We start from the raw sequence: 19,871 nt of genomic DNA on the forward strand, positions 1-19,871 counted from the left end.
TTTTCAGTTCTTAATTGTGTAGTAAAATAAAGTAGTGGAAATCACTAAGTACATGTAGGAGACCAGAGGTAGAAATCTTAAGAAATCAAAAGTAAGGTCATACAAACAAAATTTGAAGCACATTTTAGTCACATTTGATTACACAGTCTCAGTGTTGACACTGACCATGATATTCTTAATCTCCGATGGCAGAACGTTTTAACATGTCCTCTCCCCCACTTTTTTTGACATTAGTTGCAACTGCTTGATTGTCATTTCTGGAATGCATGACATGGTCTTTTCTTCTTAGACTGATGAGCCTGTAAGTTATGATGCTGTCAGAGCTATGGACAGCAGATTTTACCTCTTTGTTTTGCATATTGTAAAGTGCCTTCACTGAACAGCAGCATAGAGCCAGACTCAAGGACTTTGCAGAACTGCAAGTGTACATAAATCTCTGGGGCCACTGACTCAGTCAGCCAAACAGTCAGATCAATTATGTGCTGCAGTGCTTGTAATGAGATTTTCGATGGTATCAGTTAAATATTAACCCTTAGTGGCATATTCTGGATTGCTTTTTTTTTATATGTGAGTAATTAGAGTATCTTCTTTCCAGTTCTTCAGTCTCCATTCTGTTTTGGACTCTAATGTAAACTCGGTGTAATTACCAAATAGATCTTGCTTGTATTGGAAACTGGAAATAACAAATTAATTTTTATGCTCACTTTTTATCTGGTTGTTAAACTAAGAAAATTCTTAGACCATTCCTTGATTAAGTTTTCCCTCCAGATGCTACCAGCTACTGCTGTGGTTTTCAATGGCTGGGATTTCATAAAATGTTTCTAGTGTATATGCATAGAATCATAGGATCATAGAATGTTTTGGGTTGGAAGGGACATTGAAGATCACTTAGTTCCAACCCCCTCCGCCAAGGCAGGAACACCTTCCACTAGACCAGGTTGCTCAAAGCCTCATCCAACCTGGCCTTGAACACTTCCAGGGATGGGGCATCTACAACCTCTCTGGGCAACCTGTTCTAGTGCTTCACCAGCCTCACAGTGAAGAATTTTTTCCTTACATCTAATCTAAATCTACCCTCTTTCAGTTTGAAGCCATTAACCCTTTGTCATGGTTTAACCCCAGCCAGCAACTAAGCACCACGCAGCCACTCACTCACTCCCCCCCACCCAGTGGGATAGGGGAGAAAATCGGAAAAAGAAGTAAAACTCGTGGGTTGCGATAAGAACAGTTTAATAGAACAGAAAAGAAGAAACTAATAATGATAATGATAACACTAATAAAATGACAACAGTAGTAATAAAAGGATTGGAATGTACAAATGATGTGCAGGGCAATTGCTCACCACCTGCTGACCGACACCCTGCTAGTCCCTGAGCGGCGATTCCCTCCCCCCACTTCCCCATTCCTATACTAGATGGGATGTCCCATGGTATGGAATACACCATTGGCCAGTTTGGGTCAGCTGCCCTGGCTGCCTCCTGTGCCAACTTCTTGTGCTCCTCCATCTTTCTCGCTGGCTGGGCATGAGAAGCTGAAAACCCCTTGACTTTAGTCTAAATGCCACTGAGCAACAACTGAAAACATCAATGTTATCAACATTCTTGCATACTGAACTCAAAACATAGCACCATACCAGCTACTAGGAAGACAATTAACTCTACCCCAGCTGAAACCAGGACACCTTTGTCCTATCACTATGTGCCCTTGTTAAAATGTCCCTCTCCAGCTTTCTTGTAGGGCCCCTTTAGGTACTAGAAGGCTGCTATAAAGTCTCCCCAGAGCCTTCTCTTCTCCAGGCTAAACAACCTCAACTCTTTCAGCCTGTCTTCACAGGAGAGGTGCTCCAGCCCCCCAATCATCTTTGTGGCCCTCCTCTAGACTTGCTCTAACATGTCCTTCTTATGTTGGGGGCCCCAGAGCTGAATGCAGTATTCCAGGTGGAGTCTCATGAGAGCAGAGTAGAGGGAGAGAATCACCTCCCTCCACCTGCTGGTCATGATCCTTTTGATGTGACCCAGGATATGGTTGGCTTTCTGGGCTGCGAATGCACATTGCCAGGTCATGTTGAGCATCTCATCAACCAACAAACCCAAGCCCTTCTCCTCAGGGCTGCTTTCAATCCACTCATCACCCAGCCTGTATTTGTGCTTGGGATTGCACTGACCCAGGTGCAGGAACTTGCACTTGGCCTTGTTGAACTTCATGAGATTCAGCAGAGGCCCACCTCTCTAGCCTGTCAAGGTCCCTCTGGATGGCAATCCTTCCCTCCAGCGTGTTGACCGCATCACACAGCTTGGTGTCATCGGCAAACTTGCTGATGGTGCACTCAATCCCACTGTCTACATTGCTGACAAAGATGTTAAACACTGCCAGTCCCAATACCAACCCCTGAGAAATGCCACTTGTCACTGCTCTCCACTGGACATCAGACAGTTAACCACAACTCTTTAAGTGCGACCATCCAGCCAATTCCTTATCCACCAAGTGGTCCATCCATCAAATCCATGTCTCTCTGATTTAGAGACAAGGATGTCAATGCTTTGCACAAGTCCAGGTAGGTGATGTCAGTTGCTTTTCCCTTACCCACCAATGCTGTAACCCTGTTGTAAAAAGGCCACAAAATTTGTCAGGCACTATTTGCCCTTAGTGAAGCCATGTTGGCTGTCACCAATCACCTCCTTATTTTCCATGTGCCTTAGCATAGTTTCCAGGAGGATCTGTTCCATGATCTTGCCAGGCACAGAGGTGAGACTGGCCTGTAGGTCCCCAGGTCTTTCTTTTTTCCCTTCTTAAAAAATGGGGGCTATGTTTCCCATTTTCCTGTCAGTGTGAAATTCCCCAGACTGCCAAGACTTCTTAAATATGATGGATAGTGGCTTAGCCATTTCAGTCACCAGTTCTCTCAGGACCAGCAGATGCATCTCATTAGGTCCTATGGACTTGTGCACATTCAGCTTCCTTAGATGGTCTTGAACCTGATCTCCTACAGTGGGTGGTTCTTCATTATCCCAGTCCCTGCCTTTGCCTTCTGCATCTTGGGTGGTGTGGCTGGAGCACTTGCTGGTGAAGACTGAGGCAAAGAAGTCATTGAGTACCTCAGCCTTCTCCATGTCCCAGGTAACCAGGTGTCCCATTTCCTTCAGGAAAGGGCCCACGTTTTCCCTAGTCTTCCTTTTATCACCGACGTTCTTGTTGTCCCTGATGTCCCTGGCCGGATTTAATTCTATCAGTGCTTTAGCTTTCCTAACTTGATGCCTCGCTGCTCAGACAATTTCTCTGTATTCCTCCCAGACTACCTGTCCTTGCTTCCACCCTCTATAGGCTTCCTGTTTGTGTTTGAGTTTGTCCAGGAGCTCTTTGTTCATTGAGGCCTCCTCGCATTTTTCCCTGACTTCCTCTTTGTTGGGATGCATTGCTCTTGTGCTTGGAGGAGGTGACCCTTCAAAATTAACCAGCTTTCTTGGGCCCCTCTTCCCTCCAGGGCTTTATTGCATGGTTCTCTACCAAGCAGATCCCTGAAGAGGTCAAAGTCTGCTCTCCTGAAGTCCAGGGTAGCAAGCTTGCTGTGTGCCCTCCTCAATGCCCTAAGGATCTTGAACTCCATCATTTCACAGTCACTGCAGCCAAGGCTGCCCTTGAGCTCCACGTTCCCCACCAGCCCCTCCTTGTTGGTGAGAACAAGGTCCAGCATAGCACTTCTCCTCATTGGCCTCTCCATCACTTGGAGAAGGAAGTTGTCATCAGCACATTCCAGGAACCTCCTGGATTGCTGATGCCCTGCTGTTTTGTCCCTCCAACAGATATCAGGGTGGTTGAATTCCCCCATGAGGACCAGGGTTTGTGAACATGAGGCTGCTTCTATGTGTCTATAGAGGACCTCATCCACTCCGTCTTCCTGGTTGGGTGGCCTGCAGTAGACCCCCACTATAATGTCACCAGTCCCTGCCCTCCCTTTAATCTTGACCCATAAGGTTTCAGTCAGTACCTCATCCACCCCCAGGCAGAGCTCCATGTGCTCCAGCTGGTCTTTGACAAAAAGGGCAATACTCCTTCCTCGTCTCCCCTGCCTGTCCTTCCTAAAGAGCCTCAGTCACAGGAGCAATCCCACCACATTTCCTTGATGCCAGTAAGATCATAGTACTGCAGGTGTGTGCACATCTCTAACTCCTCTTGTTTATTGCCCATGCTTTGTGCATTTGCATAGAAGAATTCAAAAGCTGGGCCCCTGATGAAGCTGACTTACTGGCTGGAGTAGCTGGAATTCCTTGTGCTCTGCAGGTGCTCTGTGATCCCTCTCCAGACTCTGGGCATCAAACTGGTAGGAGCAGGATAGATTGGTGTTCCCCTCCCCCGGCAACTTTAGTTTAAAGCCCTCTTCACCAATTTGGCAAGCCTACGACTGAAGACGCTCTACGCCTTCTCTGACAGATGGACCCCATCAGCCCCCAATAGACCAGTTTTCTCAAAGTGAGTCCATATGTCTGTAAAAAAAAATAATACAAACAAATCTTTCATCCATAGGCCTTAGTTAGCCATTTAGGACGCTACACATCCATTTGAAAAATGACTGGTAGTCATTAAATTCAGGAAGGTTGCAAACCACTAACCTATTGCATCCCAGAACTACTTTTGATTTTTTCTCACTCTACAGCATTACAAGGGCATTGGGAAGATTGTGAATGTATGTATAAAAGAATCTTACATCCAAGTGCTTACACCAAGTGTTTGTTTCCACAGAATTGAGGAGGGTGCCACATGACTCCTAATACCTCTACGTACAAGTAGATGTAGATCTATATTAAACCTTTAACTGAAAGGTGAAAATGTTCCAAATCAAATTTTGATGCAGAAATGTGACACAACCAGCCATTTATAGGGACATTAAACATTTGAGCTTTTGATTAAAAATCAGAACTTACTTCAAGTTTTGCATCTGAACACTGGACAAAATTTGACCTGTGTCCATCTACATTAACTTCTAGTAGTCTTGGGCAGTTTTCTGTGAATAATGGTCATGAGTACACATAAAGGAAGTACAGAATATTCTAGCCTGGAATATGCGTATTTACTTACTTAATAATTTCAATTGCAACATGGTGTTTCTCATTATAGATTTCAGAAATACACAATTACATAATTTTTAAGAGAGTTTTTGCACTGATTCATATTTTATAATGTATGAGGTAGAGAGGAAGAAAGGTATTTTGAGGATGCACAAGTAGAATGTTTTAGAAACACCGATTTAAGATCTAAGCAAAAAATTACAGCTTTGCCCTGGAAATTTTTCAAACTCTATGCTCATTATCCAGGGACTGTAACGAGTGAGGATATACCCACTTCCCAAGGAGTATAACGAGATTTGCATCCAGAATGAAGCCACGTAGAAGTTATTCAGGCTTGATTCCTGGTAATAGGTATCTGAAGTCTGCAAAATGACTCAGGACAGAGGCAAAACTCTTAATGGTGACAAAAGTCAAGACATTACATTTCTGTGTTGAAGTGTTTTGAGATTTGGTAGGTTTCCAGCCCTATAGGATTCTTGCATTGCATTTATATTCAGAATTGCTAAGGAGCAAAATTGGATCCTGCATGGTGGTGGCCGGGTAGAGACATTTGTATCAGCATGACATCTTAGCAAAGTGCATTTTTGTGATCTATCCCTAGTTTGAGATTGGAAGATTCTAAGTGGCCAAAGATACACAAACAGAAGTACAGGACTGCAGGGTTGTCTCCACTCCCCAGCAGTGACATCTTTTGTTCCTTTCCTGTAAGTGGAATGCTTTGCTCATAGCCCTTGTTTCCATGCAGTATTGTGTCAATGGGTGCAACAAATATTTTAAATCAGGAGATCAGTCTAGGAAAGGCTCAAAAAGCTCTGTGTGATGATCCCACATCAGCTGAGCACCTCTCCAGGGCCAATCAGGTATTGGAGAACAACCTTAATTCTTTTAGGAATCACGTGCAGATATATCAAGAAACCATGCAGAGGGTTTTGTATAAACTTGATTTTTATCCTTTCCCTCTCCCTTTATGGGGTGATGGCTCTGCATTTCATGTCAATGTCTGTCTCTATGGATTTGGACAGTATGGTCTTCTCCCAAACTCTGTATATTTTGGTTCTAATTTTTCTCTTATTTTCATGCCTCTTTGGTGTTACTGAGATCTTCCAGCACTGAGTTAAGACTTAACCTGTGGAAGCATTACTGTTCCTGTGTTATAGATAGGGATGCAGCATGTAAATACACAGAAAAGCACAATAAAACACTGCAGATCGCCAATAACTCACCATGTAATTAGATGATGTCAGGGACAGTGGTGGCTTGGAGACTAACTGAAGTGAATAAACAAACATGTATACCTCTGTGTAAGATAAATAACTTAAGAGGGAGAGGAATGTTCATATCCTGGCAGCTGGTTTGCTGTCAGCTGACTCTTACAGCTTCCATTCAGACCAGAATGTTTCATGCAAAGTGCATTTACACAAGATCTTTTTTCTCTTTTTCTTTTTAATATGCTTTTGGTATATATGGGTGATCACTAGAACTTATTTGTTTCAGCCCTGTTTTACATGAGTAAAAAGGTAATTTGCCCAACTCTGTGAAGTGTACAGGAATCCTTTTGTTATCATACCTTTCTCAGTCATATAGTAAGGTCAGAAGAGGCAAAACCAATTCTGAAAATGCCGTGACCTGCCTCTTGTGAAAGTTATTCTACTCTTTTGCCACTGTTTGTTATAACTATTGAGTCTTTGGAATAGTCCACTTAAGGGGAGAATATGGGGCAAATATGTAGACAATTTATAATGGCCAGTTTATTTTGCAAGCCCTTTCTCTCTGGTTCTGTATAGCTTCTCCTCTGCCCCGTTGAGACTTCATAAAATGTGAACTGCTAATGAGTGATTAACATGTCTCTGTTTTCTTTAGTTGGCTCAGTCTCCTTCCCAGTAAAGAAAATGGACATGCAAGTATAGCTTCTTTTGTTGAAGTCAGGATACACACATGTCATTCCCATTAGGCTCAATACCAACAACAGCCTACTTCAACTCCCTACATGTATGTTTATCTAGCTAGGAAGGCGAGATCCTGATTTCCTATTCATAAATAGACCACTAATTAAACATCCTTTGCCATCTCTACATCTGCCAAGATTAGACAGATGACATGACCAGGCTGTTGGGTACCTGCAGTTCTCTTATTAGGAATTGCTGGTTTAATTCTTTTACATAATTACGTCTATTCATCTCTTCTGCCATTTTAAAGATTAACTTCTTGCCTGTACTGGCTACTGTGAGTCACAGCGTCTTGATACAAACATAATGTAGGGCCAAATGAAAGTCAGGTTTCAGACGGACAATTGCAATCCATGCACACAATGAGTTACAAGCTTCCTTTGTCTTTTTTTCTTCCAGCTTTGCTAGGTATTCTGATTTGAACTATTTTTTTATGTTTTTTTTTAATATAAGGCCTGTCACAGGTAAATTAGCATTTCCATAGCAAGGAAACAAACCTAACAGCTCTATATTCTGCACAGAGTGTGTGTAAGGTTAAGTGAAAGGCTGACATATCATTACAAAACCTCAGATTTTGGGCATGTATCATACCATATCATTGTCTGAAGTATGGGGATATACAAACTTCCTCCTCAATGGAAAGTAATACTGGGCAGTACTACAGCAGGTATTAGAAACATTGAAAAAGTGGATTATTGATGTCACTGTTCAGAGGTATTACAGCTGGAGACTTCATCCAGACTACAGTGCCATGCACTGGATGAAGAAGTTTTGTCTGATGGTATCAAATTATTTTCTATGCGAGGTCAGTCCTGCTTGCAGCTGTCCTGGGGCTTGTCTGAATGGCAGATAAGTCACCAGAGTGACTGGAGATCTTATAATCTCAGGTCTTCAGATGAAGATCAATGTCAGTACAGGCAAGTGATGAGTGTCAGTGGTTGACAAGCCTGTCCTCTGTGGGAGACGAAATGTGTCTTTAGAAAATGGCTTATTCCTTTTAATCACAGTTTTAAGTGTCAGCAGACCAAGTCTGAGTTTAATGTATTTGTAAAATATATCTGTTTAACACTATTACTTTCTTCTTTCATTGAACTATTGATTCTTATGGCTCCCAGAGAATAATAGCATCAGCTAAAGAGTCAGGCAGATGAGGATGAGCGTTAGAGAGTATTCTACAGGCACCTTTGTTAAGGTACCTCTATCGCAGTGTGCCAGACTTCAGCTATTTTATTTTCAGATTCCTTCTGCAGAAATTACCAGCAGCTGACCTACTGAGCCACTGGGTTTGTAGAGTATCTATCTATATATGCTAAAAATATCACTGCCTTTCCCATGTGATATTAATTATCTAATCACAGGAAAGACAAATGTTTTACTTTGTGTTACTGAAATTTCACATTAATACAATTACAAAAAAAATCTGAAAATATTATTTCTGCATTTGTTAGAAACCATGTATTTCACTCAGTCTTGTAAAAATGTTTGAGCTTCCTCAGCTATATAACTTGCTTGAACTATATTTTTTTTTCCAGTTTCAGTGATGTTTTAACATTATTCTAATCAGTACCACTAAAATATATGGGCTCAAATCCTCATGGCACTTGGAGTTAAACTTGGTAATGCCAGTACAGACTAAATTATAAGTGTAATAATAACGTAGTGCTGCCAGCTGCAAAATATTTCCAGTCCTCTTTATAATTTTTACTTAGCTTAGATTTAGGAAATACTCAGCAAAACAACAACAGTCAATAGAAGTCTTTCTGCAGATTTTTTTTAAAACTTATTGGTTGTATTAAATGCGGTAACAGTGCCACCAGGTGGCAATTTAGAGCAATCACACATCTTAGTTAGTGGAAATTTTTGAAGTTTAAAACATTAAAAATTGAGGCTAGAAAGCTGAGTTCTGATCAAACATTGTGTGGTAAAACAGAAATAAGAAAAGTTATAAAATCATAGAAATTATTATGCAGAAGAATCCCTATAAATCGCTTGGCTATCTTTCTCCTCCACCCCTAATTTTAAGAATATTCTTGCATCTGCTCCCTCCTCTGATCTACCAAAAGACAGAAGTTTAAGCAAACTTGGCTTTTGATTATTTCCGACAGTGCCATGAATCTAGTTCCTCTGATTCCTACTGAATGACTAACAAAAATTGTTATCAAGAATGGTCAGCCTTTAGCTAACCATGCCATAAAATCCCTATATTCAGTTAGGCATTCTTTCCCCACATGAGTCTCTTAGAAAGTTGTTTCACGACTTTATTTAGAAACCTTACCCTTGCCAGCCAGTATTTATACAGAGCTTGTAGGCACCCATATTTTTCATTGCCCACATCGCACTTTAGTGTAACCCTTATGGATCTGTAGAGAGCTATTATGTTCCCTTTCAGCCCTCATTTTGGAATGTTAAAAAAATCATCCCCATCAGTCTGCTCTCTAGGAGCCTAGCCACTGTATAAGATGAGTCTTTTCCTTAAAGATACCAGCTGTTTATCAGGTAATATGCATTTATAAAATTCAGCATAATATGGACAGATTTACCTCTATATTTATTCAGAAAGTCTGTGACAGAAATGCTGTTTTCTCTTCTTTGGCACAAGAACTTTTTAATAATACCCTTTAAATTTACTAATATTAGGGATCAGATGAAACGCTGTGTTGGGAGGGAAGATTTTGTTGACACTGAGTCCAACATATAAATTGGTGATTAGATATAGATTAGCATCTTATACATTTTGGTTATGCTCTGCTGCGTGCTGCTGTGTTCCTGTAATCGGTAATTGCCATGTCTGTGATTCACTTGGCCTTTTCCAGCAGTCAGTGAAGTGGGTGGGTGGTATTCAGCACAAAGGTTGCTGCATCAGCTTCAGATTCAGTCATGGCAGGTTTTACTTTGCTCTACAGCACATCATTCCCAAGATGCATTTGGGCCAAGTGTTTTGCAATTCATAAAACATTGGGACTTGCCACCATTTTCAAGATTAATGACTTCTGAATATGGCATAGCCAGGGACCAAGGGTGAAGTTTAGCTCTAGGCTGCTGTGCAGTGCACTGAATGCAACCATTTAGAGCTGCTCTGTCTTTGCTATTGTGTCATAAATCAGGGAAGGGAGACGCAAATTGAGTTACAGCCAAGAATACGCTTCCATTTGGTTTCAGGACTTACGTACAATAGGAATGAAAGCCACTTTGTGAGCTAAATTCAGAGCTACTCTAATGGCTCCATTTTCCAGATTAACTCATGACCTAGGAAAATGTGATGTCTTAAACATAAGAATAAATCTAAACTTGCTCTGCATTTAAAATACATGTTTGTTTTGCTGATCTAGTGCTGGAATACACAGGAAAGCAACCTCAAGAAAGCTGTGCTCCAGCTAGCTTGTTTTCTACCAATTGCTTCTTATAATACTGACAATCACTATTATCATTAATTCAGCAGATATGGCAAATCACAAGATAAATTGCAGCAGCTAATACAATACATAGAGAAAAAGACAGAATAAGAGCAATAAAAACCATAATGAACATTTCAGTTGACATGCACCTCAGATATTTTGACCAATAAGAAAGATGTTTTGTAGGTTGTCAGGATGACAGCCGGATGAACAGTGCACTCATTGCTTTTAATTAAGTGTGGTATGGTTCACTTACATTAACAAATGACACCTTAAAATAAATTATCACCAGTGTTTTCCAGAACTGGTTACAGAGCGCAAGATGTTGCTGTTGTTTTATAACAGGTATAAAGCCAGGTTGATTTCATTTACCACAGAAATGCCCTTTGTGCAGCTCAATCTCATAAAACATAAACCAGAGCAATGAAAGGCAGATAGTCTAAATATACCAGCGGCTCCATGTATTTCTGGGACAGTTTCTAATGACAACAAAAGCCAGTACTTTGACTTCACTGTTCTGAAAGATGAAAACCCCCATCAAGTGCTGCTTTCCCAGTGGCACTAGCAGCTGTACAGCTGCCTGGCAAGTCAGAGCAGTGAGCTGATCTGACTAAAAATTAACTTAACTGAAAGGAAATAATTTTGCAAGTTCTGTATCAGGTGATTTTGTACTATAGTTTAAAATATATAACGAAGAATATGATTCTAATGATTACAATAGAATGTGTACATAATTACCAAAACACAGGTATGGTTTCTAATTGCCTCATCAATTTCCTTCCTCATCAAACCTTTCCTTCTTTATTTCCTTCCTGTCCCAGTTTAGAGGTAAAGTATGCCCATATTATTTAAGATTTGAAATTCCCTAAGACCAAAAGTTGACATTTTCTGAAAATCAGTAAAAAGCAAATTTTAATACACTTTTACATCCTTTTGGTTGTATTTTTGACATGGTTTAACCCCAGCCAGCAGCTAAGCACTGCGCAGCCACTCACTCACCTCCCTCACCATGGGATGGGGGAGACAATTGGAAGGGTAAAAGTGAGAAAACTCACTGAGATAAAGACAGTTTAGTAGGTAAAGCAAAAGCTGTGCATGCAAGCAAACCAAACCAAGGAATCCATTCACCACTTCTCCTTGGCAGGCAGGTATTCAGCCATCTCCAGGAAAGCAGGGCTCCATCACGCCTAACACTTACTTGGGAAGACAAATGCCATCACTCCAAACATCCCCCCTTCCTTCTTTTTCCCCCAGCTGTATACGCTGAGCCTGACGTCATATGGTCTGGGATATCCCTGTGGTCCGTTGGGGTCAGCTGTCCCGGCTGTGTCCCCTCCCAACTTCTTGTGCCCCCCCAGCCTGCTCGCTGGTGGGGTGGGGTGAGGAGCAGAAAAGGCCTTGACTCTGTGGAAGCATTCCTCAGCAGTAACTGAAACATCCCTGAATTATCAACACTGTTTTCAGCACAAATTCAAAACATAGCCCCATACTAGCTATTATGACGAAAATTAACTCTATCCCAGCCAAAACCAGCAAAATTTTTTAAACTTAAATTTTCATTCCAAGTTCTTAAATTTTAGACATCTTCTTTTTGTTGGAGAGAACTTCGGAGGGGGAAGGTATATCTGGAGGCTTACTTAAATAAAAGTTACATGGCATTCCAAGATCATTGCCAATACTTTCATTGATTTTACCTCTGTCTTCATGGGTTAAAGATGGCAGGGCTGAATGAGGCTGTAGAGCAAGCTGATATAATTTTAGAAACACAGAAATTTTGTAGGAGACCAAAAGAAACAGGTTCCCAAGTCTGCAGATCACAATGTTTCACCAAGTTGTTGATAAAGGGCAAAAATAAATCATGGGTTGACTGTATTTTTCATATGGTAACATGTTAAGTACTTTAATATGAGAACAGATTCTTTTTCCAAGAATTTATTTATGATCCACAGCATGAAATCCTTAAATTCCAATATGCACTATACATATAACAGATAAATAACTCCTTTGAAGAACTATTTAATAGGCCATTTTTTACCTTGTCATACCAGTTGTTTACTGACATCCAGACAGATTTATTTAACCGTGTCTTTTGTCTAGAAAAATCAGTTAGCAAAGAAATATATCAGATTAATCTGGCGTCAGCTCTTTCATTAACCAGGATTTCATTCTCTTCCAGTAACATCTTCTGTCCTTTATCATTATTCCTATCTTCCACTCATCTTTTAATAAGTTATCCTTGAAAATTTTACTTGAAAATTTCTGCTGTATTGAAGCCAGACTAAAAGGCCAGGTAGTTACCCAAATAATATTTTTCTTTTTCTTGAGAGAAATTTTTAGGTTTCTTACAATCCTAGCATTTCAGTAGTTCAGTCATAATAAACCAATCAAACCGATATTTTCATAAAAAGCTGAACTACCAGCCCTGCAGTTTCACATACAGGTTTTCCAGTATTTCCTTTTGTGTTCTTCTCAGTATATTTGACCAATGGCTTCTACAACATTTTATTAGTCAGCACTCAGACGTATCTCAAGATATTTTTTTTCAGATGAGGAGAGCTGTTTTGCTTTTGTTCTTTTTTCTTAATCTCTTTATATAATCATAAATTCTGTCTCTACTTCAGTGTTAAGGTTGTTCCTCTCAGACAGAAGTTTAAATACTGAGTATTTTTTCCTGTACATCTAGTTACGGGGTGTGGGGGGGAAGTGTCAGTCTACTTTTAACAGAATTTAAGGAGTGATATAGTGCTCTGGAACAAGATGGAGACAAAAATTAGGCACTGTAAATGCTTTATGTGATGTTCTGTATTACATTAGGATACTCTTATTAAGAGTATTGAAATTAACTGTTTGTAGAAAAAGTAAATAATAATAAGGAAGGCTGTAAAATTCCAGAAAATATATCATCTGAGTGTAGATTTTTAATTCTCCCTTCTTCCAGTATTCATAGAAAACTATTTCTTTTCATATTTATTCTTGCATATGGTGATGGTGTTCCTGTTTGCTTCATGTAACTACCTTCATGCAGATTTTGCTAAGAGACTTGAAAGAGGCTTCTTCATCCCTGCATAAGGAAGTCTCCCACACTGCATTACATGGCCGTTTTGCAGCATGACTAGTCACATGCAAGAGGATGAAATTCATAGTGTAAGATTATTTGTGAAATCATCAGTGCTTGTGGAAATAGAGAGATCAATCAGGCTTCATTTAAATACAGGAATCATTTTACATCTCTAAGAAGCTGCAGACTCCCATGCACAGTACTCCTTATTTCCGTACATTTTGTGAATTTCTGCTTTCATAGGATGGAGTTTCAGCATGGGGTCTGCCTACCAGTTCCACAGCTGGCGAGTGTTTGTGATCGTCTGCGCACTGCCCTGTGTCTCTTCTGTGGTAGCCCTCACCTTTATGCCAGAAAGCCCGCGGTTCTTGCTGGAGGTATAACTTTCCGAACGTTTTTTAGATTCCAGTCAAAATTATTTCTGTGTTTACATCATGACCTCTATATAACAGACATTAATATTATTTGGTGACTATGGGGAATATCTTAATCTGCATGTGTGTTTTGTTCAAATGTTTTGATCAAATGTTTAGGTTGGAAAACATGATGAAGCTTGGATGATACTCAAGCAAATTCATGACACAAACATGCGAGCTCGTGGTCAGCCTGAGAAAGTCTTCACAGTGAGTATTGTTTTTAAAGCTAATCACTTAGCACCTCAGCAAGCTTGCTGACTGGCAAGGTTTGGAGGGCTTAAGCAATCAATATTAATACTCTGCATGAAAAAGCCAGTCATTTGCACTGTAAATACCTAACTATTAGAACCGAATTCCTACTGAAATTGTTATACATACAGCAGACATTAAGATACCAGCATTTGGCCAGCATACTCTTGAGCATAGGAACCACAGTGTGATAATTTTCTCTAGTGTACCAAGATACTTAATAGATGCCATTTGTGTTTTATTTATTAGGTTTACTTCACCCTTAATAGGCACATAGAAGTCCAAATCAGTTGGCTGTTGTGTCTTTAAAGCTTTCGAAATTTTTTTTTTTTTTTTTCGTTTTTACTGGCTAAAATAATAAATGAAAAAAATTAATTTTCACTTCTGTGAAATAGTAATTTCAGACCTTAATTTTCTCAAAAATCTTGGAAGCCCAACTCCATCTTGTTGACTTGCAGGTCTAATGATAAAGCCATATTCAAAGTATTGATGGGTTATTTCTATTTGGAGGAGAAATTGGCAATTCAGGTGTGGGACACTTTATGGCATATTCCTTATTTATGAAGAATATATACAACAATTTTTTCTTCCTGGATGCAGTAGAACCAGGCAGCAGAAGGCATTTTTGTGATTTGAAGTCCAGTCTGCCTTTCCAGCTTGCGCTGGGTTGTGGGAGTGCTGGCACTCTGTTCCCTCTGAGAGCCATGTGTGGGATGTTTTTCCTCTTCCAGAGGCTTTCTTCTTAATTTAATACGCATATAACTCAATTAAGAAATCTTCTTAAAGGTTCTGCATTTGCAGGCAATCTTGAGGAATGACCATCTGACCATATAACTTTATTCCATTGAGACTTGCAGTTTATTGCCTTGGATGCAGTTTCCATCACCCCCATTTAATTTTTCCATGAAGAAGCTCAAGAACTCCTATATTTAGCCTGAAAGAAGTCTGGTTAGCACATCTATCATGTTAAAACCACGTTTATTGGTACACTGGTGACGTACCCCTAGTCCCATCTAACCTAATGTTTTATTTTCTGATTTCATTTACAAGTAAAAAGGGATTTGCCTAACACCATACAGCTAGGGTGTAATTTCACAATTGGCTCTTGCTGATCTGAGCATCTTTCAGACAGAGTATGCCTGCCCCCTGTCACTCTTTGTTTTCCTTCTGCCAGTGTTGATATTCATTGACTGCATAGTCAGCCATAGCACAGACCCTGTGCCCCTACAGTGTTGGTTTAGGCATTAAGAAGTCAGAAATGTGCTGGGACAAAAGGTGGGAGGAAGGATCAGCCACAGTCTCACATTAGCTTGACGTAATTGTAATCACTTCCAAAAGCATCCGTGGAGAAGAAAACAAAGCACATGCTGCTTGTTTCCAGTTCTTGTAATCTAACAAGTCTTTCTCTCTATGGTTGTTAAAATGTGACACTGAACCATGTTGAACTCAGCACTTTATTTACAGCTATTTTTGTTAATTGGTCAGCCATGAATAAGGCATGAATAAGGAAAAACTACCACTTTCTTTGGATTTCTGTCAGTTTCTTCCATGAACATTGGAAAACTCAACTCCAGATATTGAGGAGTTGAAGGATTAGAAATATTGTACTGTATGTCAAGGTTACACATGTATAGAAGTCCCTATTTTTAGCTTGCATTAATATGATTAGAAAACACATTGTTGTCTCCTCCTTGACAATATCAGCACTTCATCTTATAAAACCCAGAAAGAGAAGAATTTATGCGTAATTGGGGGGCACATCCTTTTAGTGTCTCCTTTTTTTTTTAATATAAGTTAGTCCTGGATATTGTGACATTTTGTCTCAGTAATGTATTCACGTAGCTCTCCTAAACTCTATTGCTTCTTCCAGTACCATTCTATGACTTACGCGTTACTATTTTTCTCTACTTCATGTCACTAGTTACATCAGATACTCTTTGATAGTGTGTTTTCTAACTCTACAGCTGATGTAACTCTTTCTCCATTACTGCTATAGTTTTAGTGTGCTTTCCTTTTATATGTTTTCCTAATTGTATTGATGTCATCTTTTCCTAGAAGCTTGTTTACAAGTCCTGTTTATTCTCATTACTCATTGAGGATTTTATCTTCAAAGGTTTAGAACAGAGAAGGCATCAACTGATGAACAGTTGGTTTTAGAGTTACAAACTCCAAAATGAATGTATTCTAGTTACTGACTGTGGAGGTGGTGGCTCTTAATACTTTTTAAAATATCTCATGAGAACAGTGACACTAACAGAGATGGTACTAAGCTGTTAGTGTCTTCTATTACAGGACTACCCAAGTTAAAGTTTTATATACATGCTTAATTGCCTTCCTGGGTCCTTAAAATATACATTCATTAGATCTGTTGGTTTAAATGTTTAAGTAAAAAAAAATCTTTTTATCCTTAAAACCAAAGTTCTCTCCACTCTTTCATTGCCATGCATTAATTCACCCTTTTTTCTGCAAACATTTTCCTTTGCAGCAGTCTTGATTTTGTAAAATTTTAAACATTGCATATTTCTAGCCATTGCATTTAAACAGAAGTTCCATTTTCATTAAAATAGGTATTCTTTATTGGTTTTTCCTTCATTCTTCATATACTGACAGCTGAATTTGCATGGTCCAGATGGACCATTGTCCTGATTCAATAGGACTTTTCTTATGTTAAAGAACCATCAAGGCCAGGGGCTTTTTGTCCCCAGTCACATACAGCAGTCCTAGGATATATACGTGTTTCCCCCAACCTCCACAGCTCCAAATGAGTCAGGTGGCCAGGACAATGAAAAGGCTGCCCCTGAGCCTACAAGAGTGGTACTGGTTTATACAGTGTGATTCAAAAGGCATGCCCTTTCTGCCCGGAGGTGTGGTATGTAAGGATGTCTGTATGTATGAGGTCTTAAATAATCTTGGAGGACTCAGCTCAGTCTTTTGTATAACATGTTTCATAAAAGCAGTTTAAGAAAAGCTTAAAATCAATGGAATGATGCAGACAGGATTATTGCTATTGGAAGAGGCATGACAAAAAGGGTACAGGCTTTTGATATAGTCATGGTTTGGCAGGACAGTGAGCTGCAGTATTTCATAAATGAGGGTGGCTGTAGCTAAAACCGTTTAGTGGGCTTTTGTTCATTCTTGTTCACAGGCTGAGGCTGCTGGTGCATCTTAAACAGTGTACATCTGTAAAAGCAGTGGCCTAAAAACTAGAGCTTTACCATCAATACTGCTATTTCCTGATGTCCTGTAATCCACTGTGATACATCTGTGGGTGGTGGTGTCCTCATTCTGTTAAGAAGAAACACAAGCTGTTGCTACCTGCAGAAACTATAGCCAAACATTGAACACTCAGTCTCTTGTTCCTCCTTTCTTATGTGTCAGTCCCTTTCCCCATTTAATTTATTTTCTTTCCATTCTCTATTTGTCTTCTTTTAAAAAAAACTGTGGATGAATACACTTCCTTTTGTGATATCACTTTGAACCTGGGATCAGAGCAGAAGCCAAAACCAAAACCATACAATGTCATAAGTTTGTCTGGTGCTGTGTCTGGAAAGACTATATAACACATTCTTGTTCTACTACACAGGACACTACAAGTGAAAATTAGCATTGTAGGCAACATCACATTCTCTGTTACTGGTAATTCTGTATTTTTCCCTGATGTCTGTTTATCTCATTTCACTTTAGATGAAGTAGATGATTGCTTATAACAGCAATAACATGCGTGGTTCCAGATCATTTCACCTAACTTTTTTCTCTCTTCATTAAAAAGGGTAGTTAAAGTCAACATCCCAAAGACAAAGAGAGTTCCCCATCTAACACTACAGGAAATAAGAACAAAAGAAAAATGTTGTTCAACTACTAATTCTTGACATTTCAAATACTTCTATTTTCATCACTGTACCTTTAATCAATAGATTTTCGACAATGCTGTGATAGCAAGTTAGAACCAACTTGATAGCAAACTCCGGACATGGTTAACTGAGGGTTTAAATAATGTTTTATCCTTTGTGGCTTTAAGGTTATGTACAGCAACACTCTAGCAGAACCTGATAGTAACAGCTTGTTTCAGTCAGAGGAAATGGATTTCCTGCATACTTTGAAAGTAGAGTTTTCCAATACAGTTGCACCCATGACAAACTTTGGTGTTATAGTATGCTACTATTCCTTTATATTTCTAAAGCATTTCTAGTGTAGACACAGGTTTAATATGTGCTCATTTTTACTCTATGGGATTTATTAAAACCTTCCAACACTACTCAACAGGCAGTTAATGATTCAAGAAAATGTAAGTATTTGCTGTTCTGTTTTTACTTTTAGGTAAACAGAATCAAAACTCCAAAGCAAATAGATGAGCTCATAGAAATCGAGAGCGATACAGGAACTTGGTACAGGAGGTGTTTCGTCAGAATTCGCACAGAGCTATATGGTGTAAGTAACATCTCTGTTTGTTCTGTAATTACCTTTCTTCTTCTTAACTAGCCTTCAGAAATAGGATGGATTTATTGAGATCATGCTGGTGATAGCTGCAGTGCTACATTTTCCATGCAAGTGGGAGATTCAGGAACCAGTGTAAGATTCTGGCTTCCTGACCCAGAAGGGGCGCAGGTGAATCACAAATGTTGGTCCCAGCTTCTGAGGAGGAAAATGCTGCATTGGTCCTCACACAAGTGATGGTAATAGTTAACATAACCATATTCCCAAGCACCACAATAAATAGGTACTGGAAATGCATATCAATATATACCTATGGAAAGACGTGACACATGATGAGATGAAAAATTATCAGCAGGAACTTGAGGCAGCCACATTACTTACAAATGGTAAAGCAATGAATAAATGGTGTAAATTAATGTTAATAAAGCCTTTATAAGGCATAGTATCTGCATGTATGTTTAGGCATGCCAAATGTTTTACCAGAAAACTGCATTAGAGCTATTTCTGAGAGTTTAGTACAAGCTCACAGGGACTGTGCTCTGTATCCTTTACCTTCTTCCAATACCAAAATTATGCAGTAACTTTGAACTTTCTAATGGAAACTGAGAAAAGTCTCATTAATTAAAAAAAAAAAAAAAAAGTTAAAAATAGCTTTTCACAGCTGTTAAAAATCTGGCAACTTAAAGCTCTCCAGAGCTATGATTAAGTGTTGTAAACCAAGGTTTGTCATAAAATTGCTTTGCTTGGAAAAATGGCATTTTCCCTATTGAAAAAAAATAATCCAGAAAGTGTCTATTTTTGTAGTTATTTGTCCAAAAATAGAGTAGTTGAAGACTGAAATGTTATTATTTGACCTTGTTACTAAACCAGCTTTAAAGAAGTTGTAGCTTGGTTGTCTCACATCCTTGTTCTCTCACTGGACTAGCCCCTGGATCGGAGCACGTTCCCTGTTGCGTGATGTGTGCTGAAACCTCCTAGGACAGACTGCCTCTACTCTTCAAAAGGAGGATATCATCCTGAGATGAGAGACAGAGAGAGAACACCATTCTCAGTTAGCTCCCCTGTAGCGTCTCTGACCTGGGGGTAGTCCCATCTTTTCCTTATATAGATAAACTGCTAATTTCTAGCTGTCATAGGTAATGATAGATAAAACTCTGAGTGCATCCCTGTTGAATTATGGAATATAAGTTTGTCTAAACTTAAAGCAGTGTAATACTGGGAAGTGAGAAGAAACATTTCTGACGAGATATCTGGTTTATTTGAGATAGTGAAATGAAGCTGCCTAGAGATTAGGAAAGTTTGAGGTGATC

At 39.5% G+C, this 19,871-nt stretch overlaps 1 protein-coding gene across 1 annotated transcript in view; it reads left to right on the top strand.

Annotated features, from left to right (window-relative positions):
* The window catches only part of SV2C (synaptic vesicle glycoprotein 2C), an 86,253-nt gene that overhangs the window by 49,125 nt on the left and 17,257 nt on the right, over positions 1 to 19,871 (top strand). The window contains exons 4-6 of the mRNA XM_049794666.1: positions 13,706 to 13,839; positions 13,996 to 14,085; positions 18,445 to 18,555. Of these exons, the coding sequence (XP_049650623.1) occupies positions 13,706 to 13,839; positions 13,996 to 14,085; positions 18,445 to 18,555 (335 nt within the window). The remainder of the gene's footprint in view (positions 1 to 13,705; positions 13,840 to 13,995; positions 14,086 to 18,444; positions 18,556 to 19,871) is intronic.

Source organism: Accipiter gentilis, chromosome Z, assembly GCF_929443795.1.
Source record: "Accipiter gentilis chromosome Z, bAccGen1.1, whole genome shotgun sequence".
NCBI lineage: Eukaryota > Metazoa > Chordata > Aves > Accipitriformes > Accipitridae > Astur > Astur gentilis.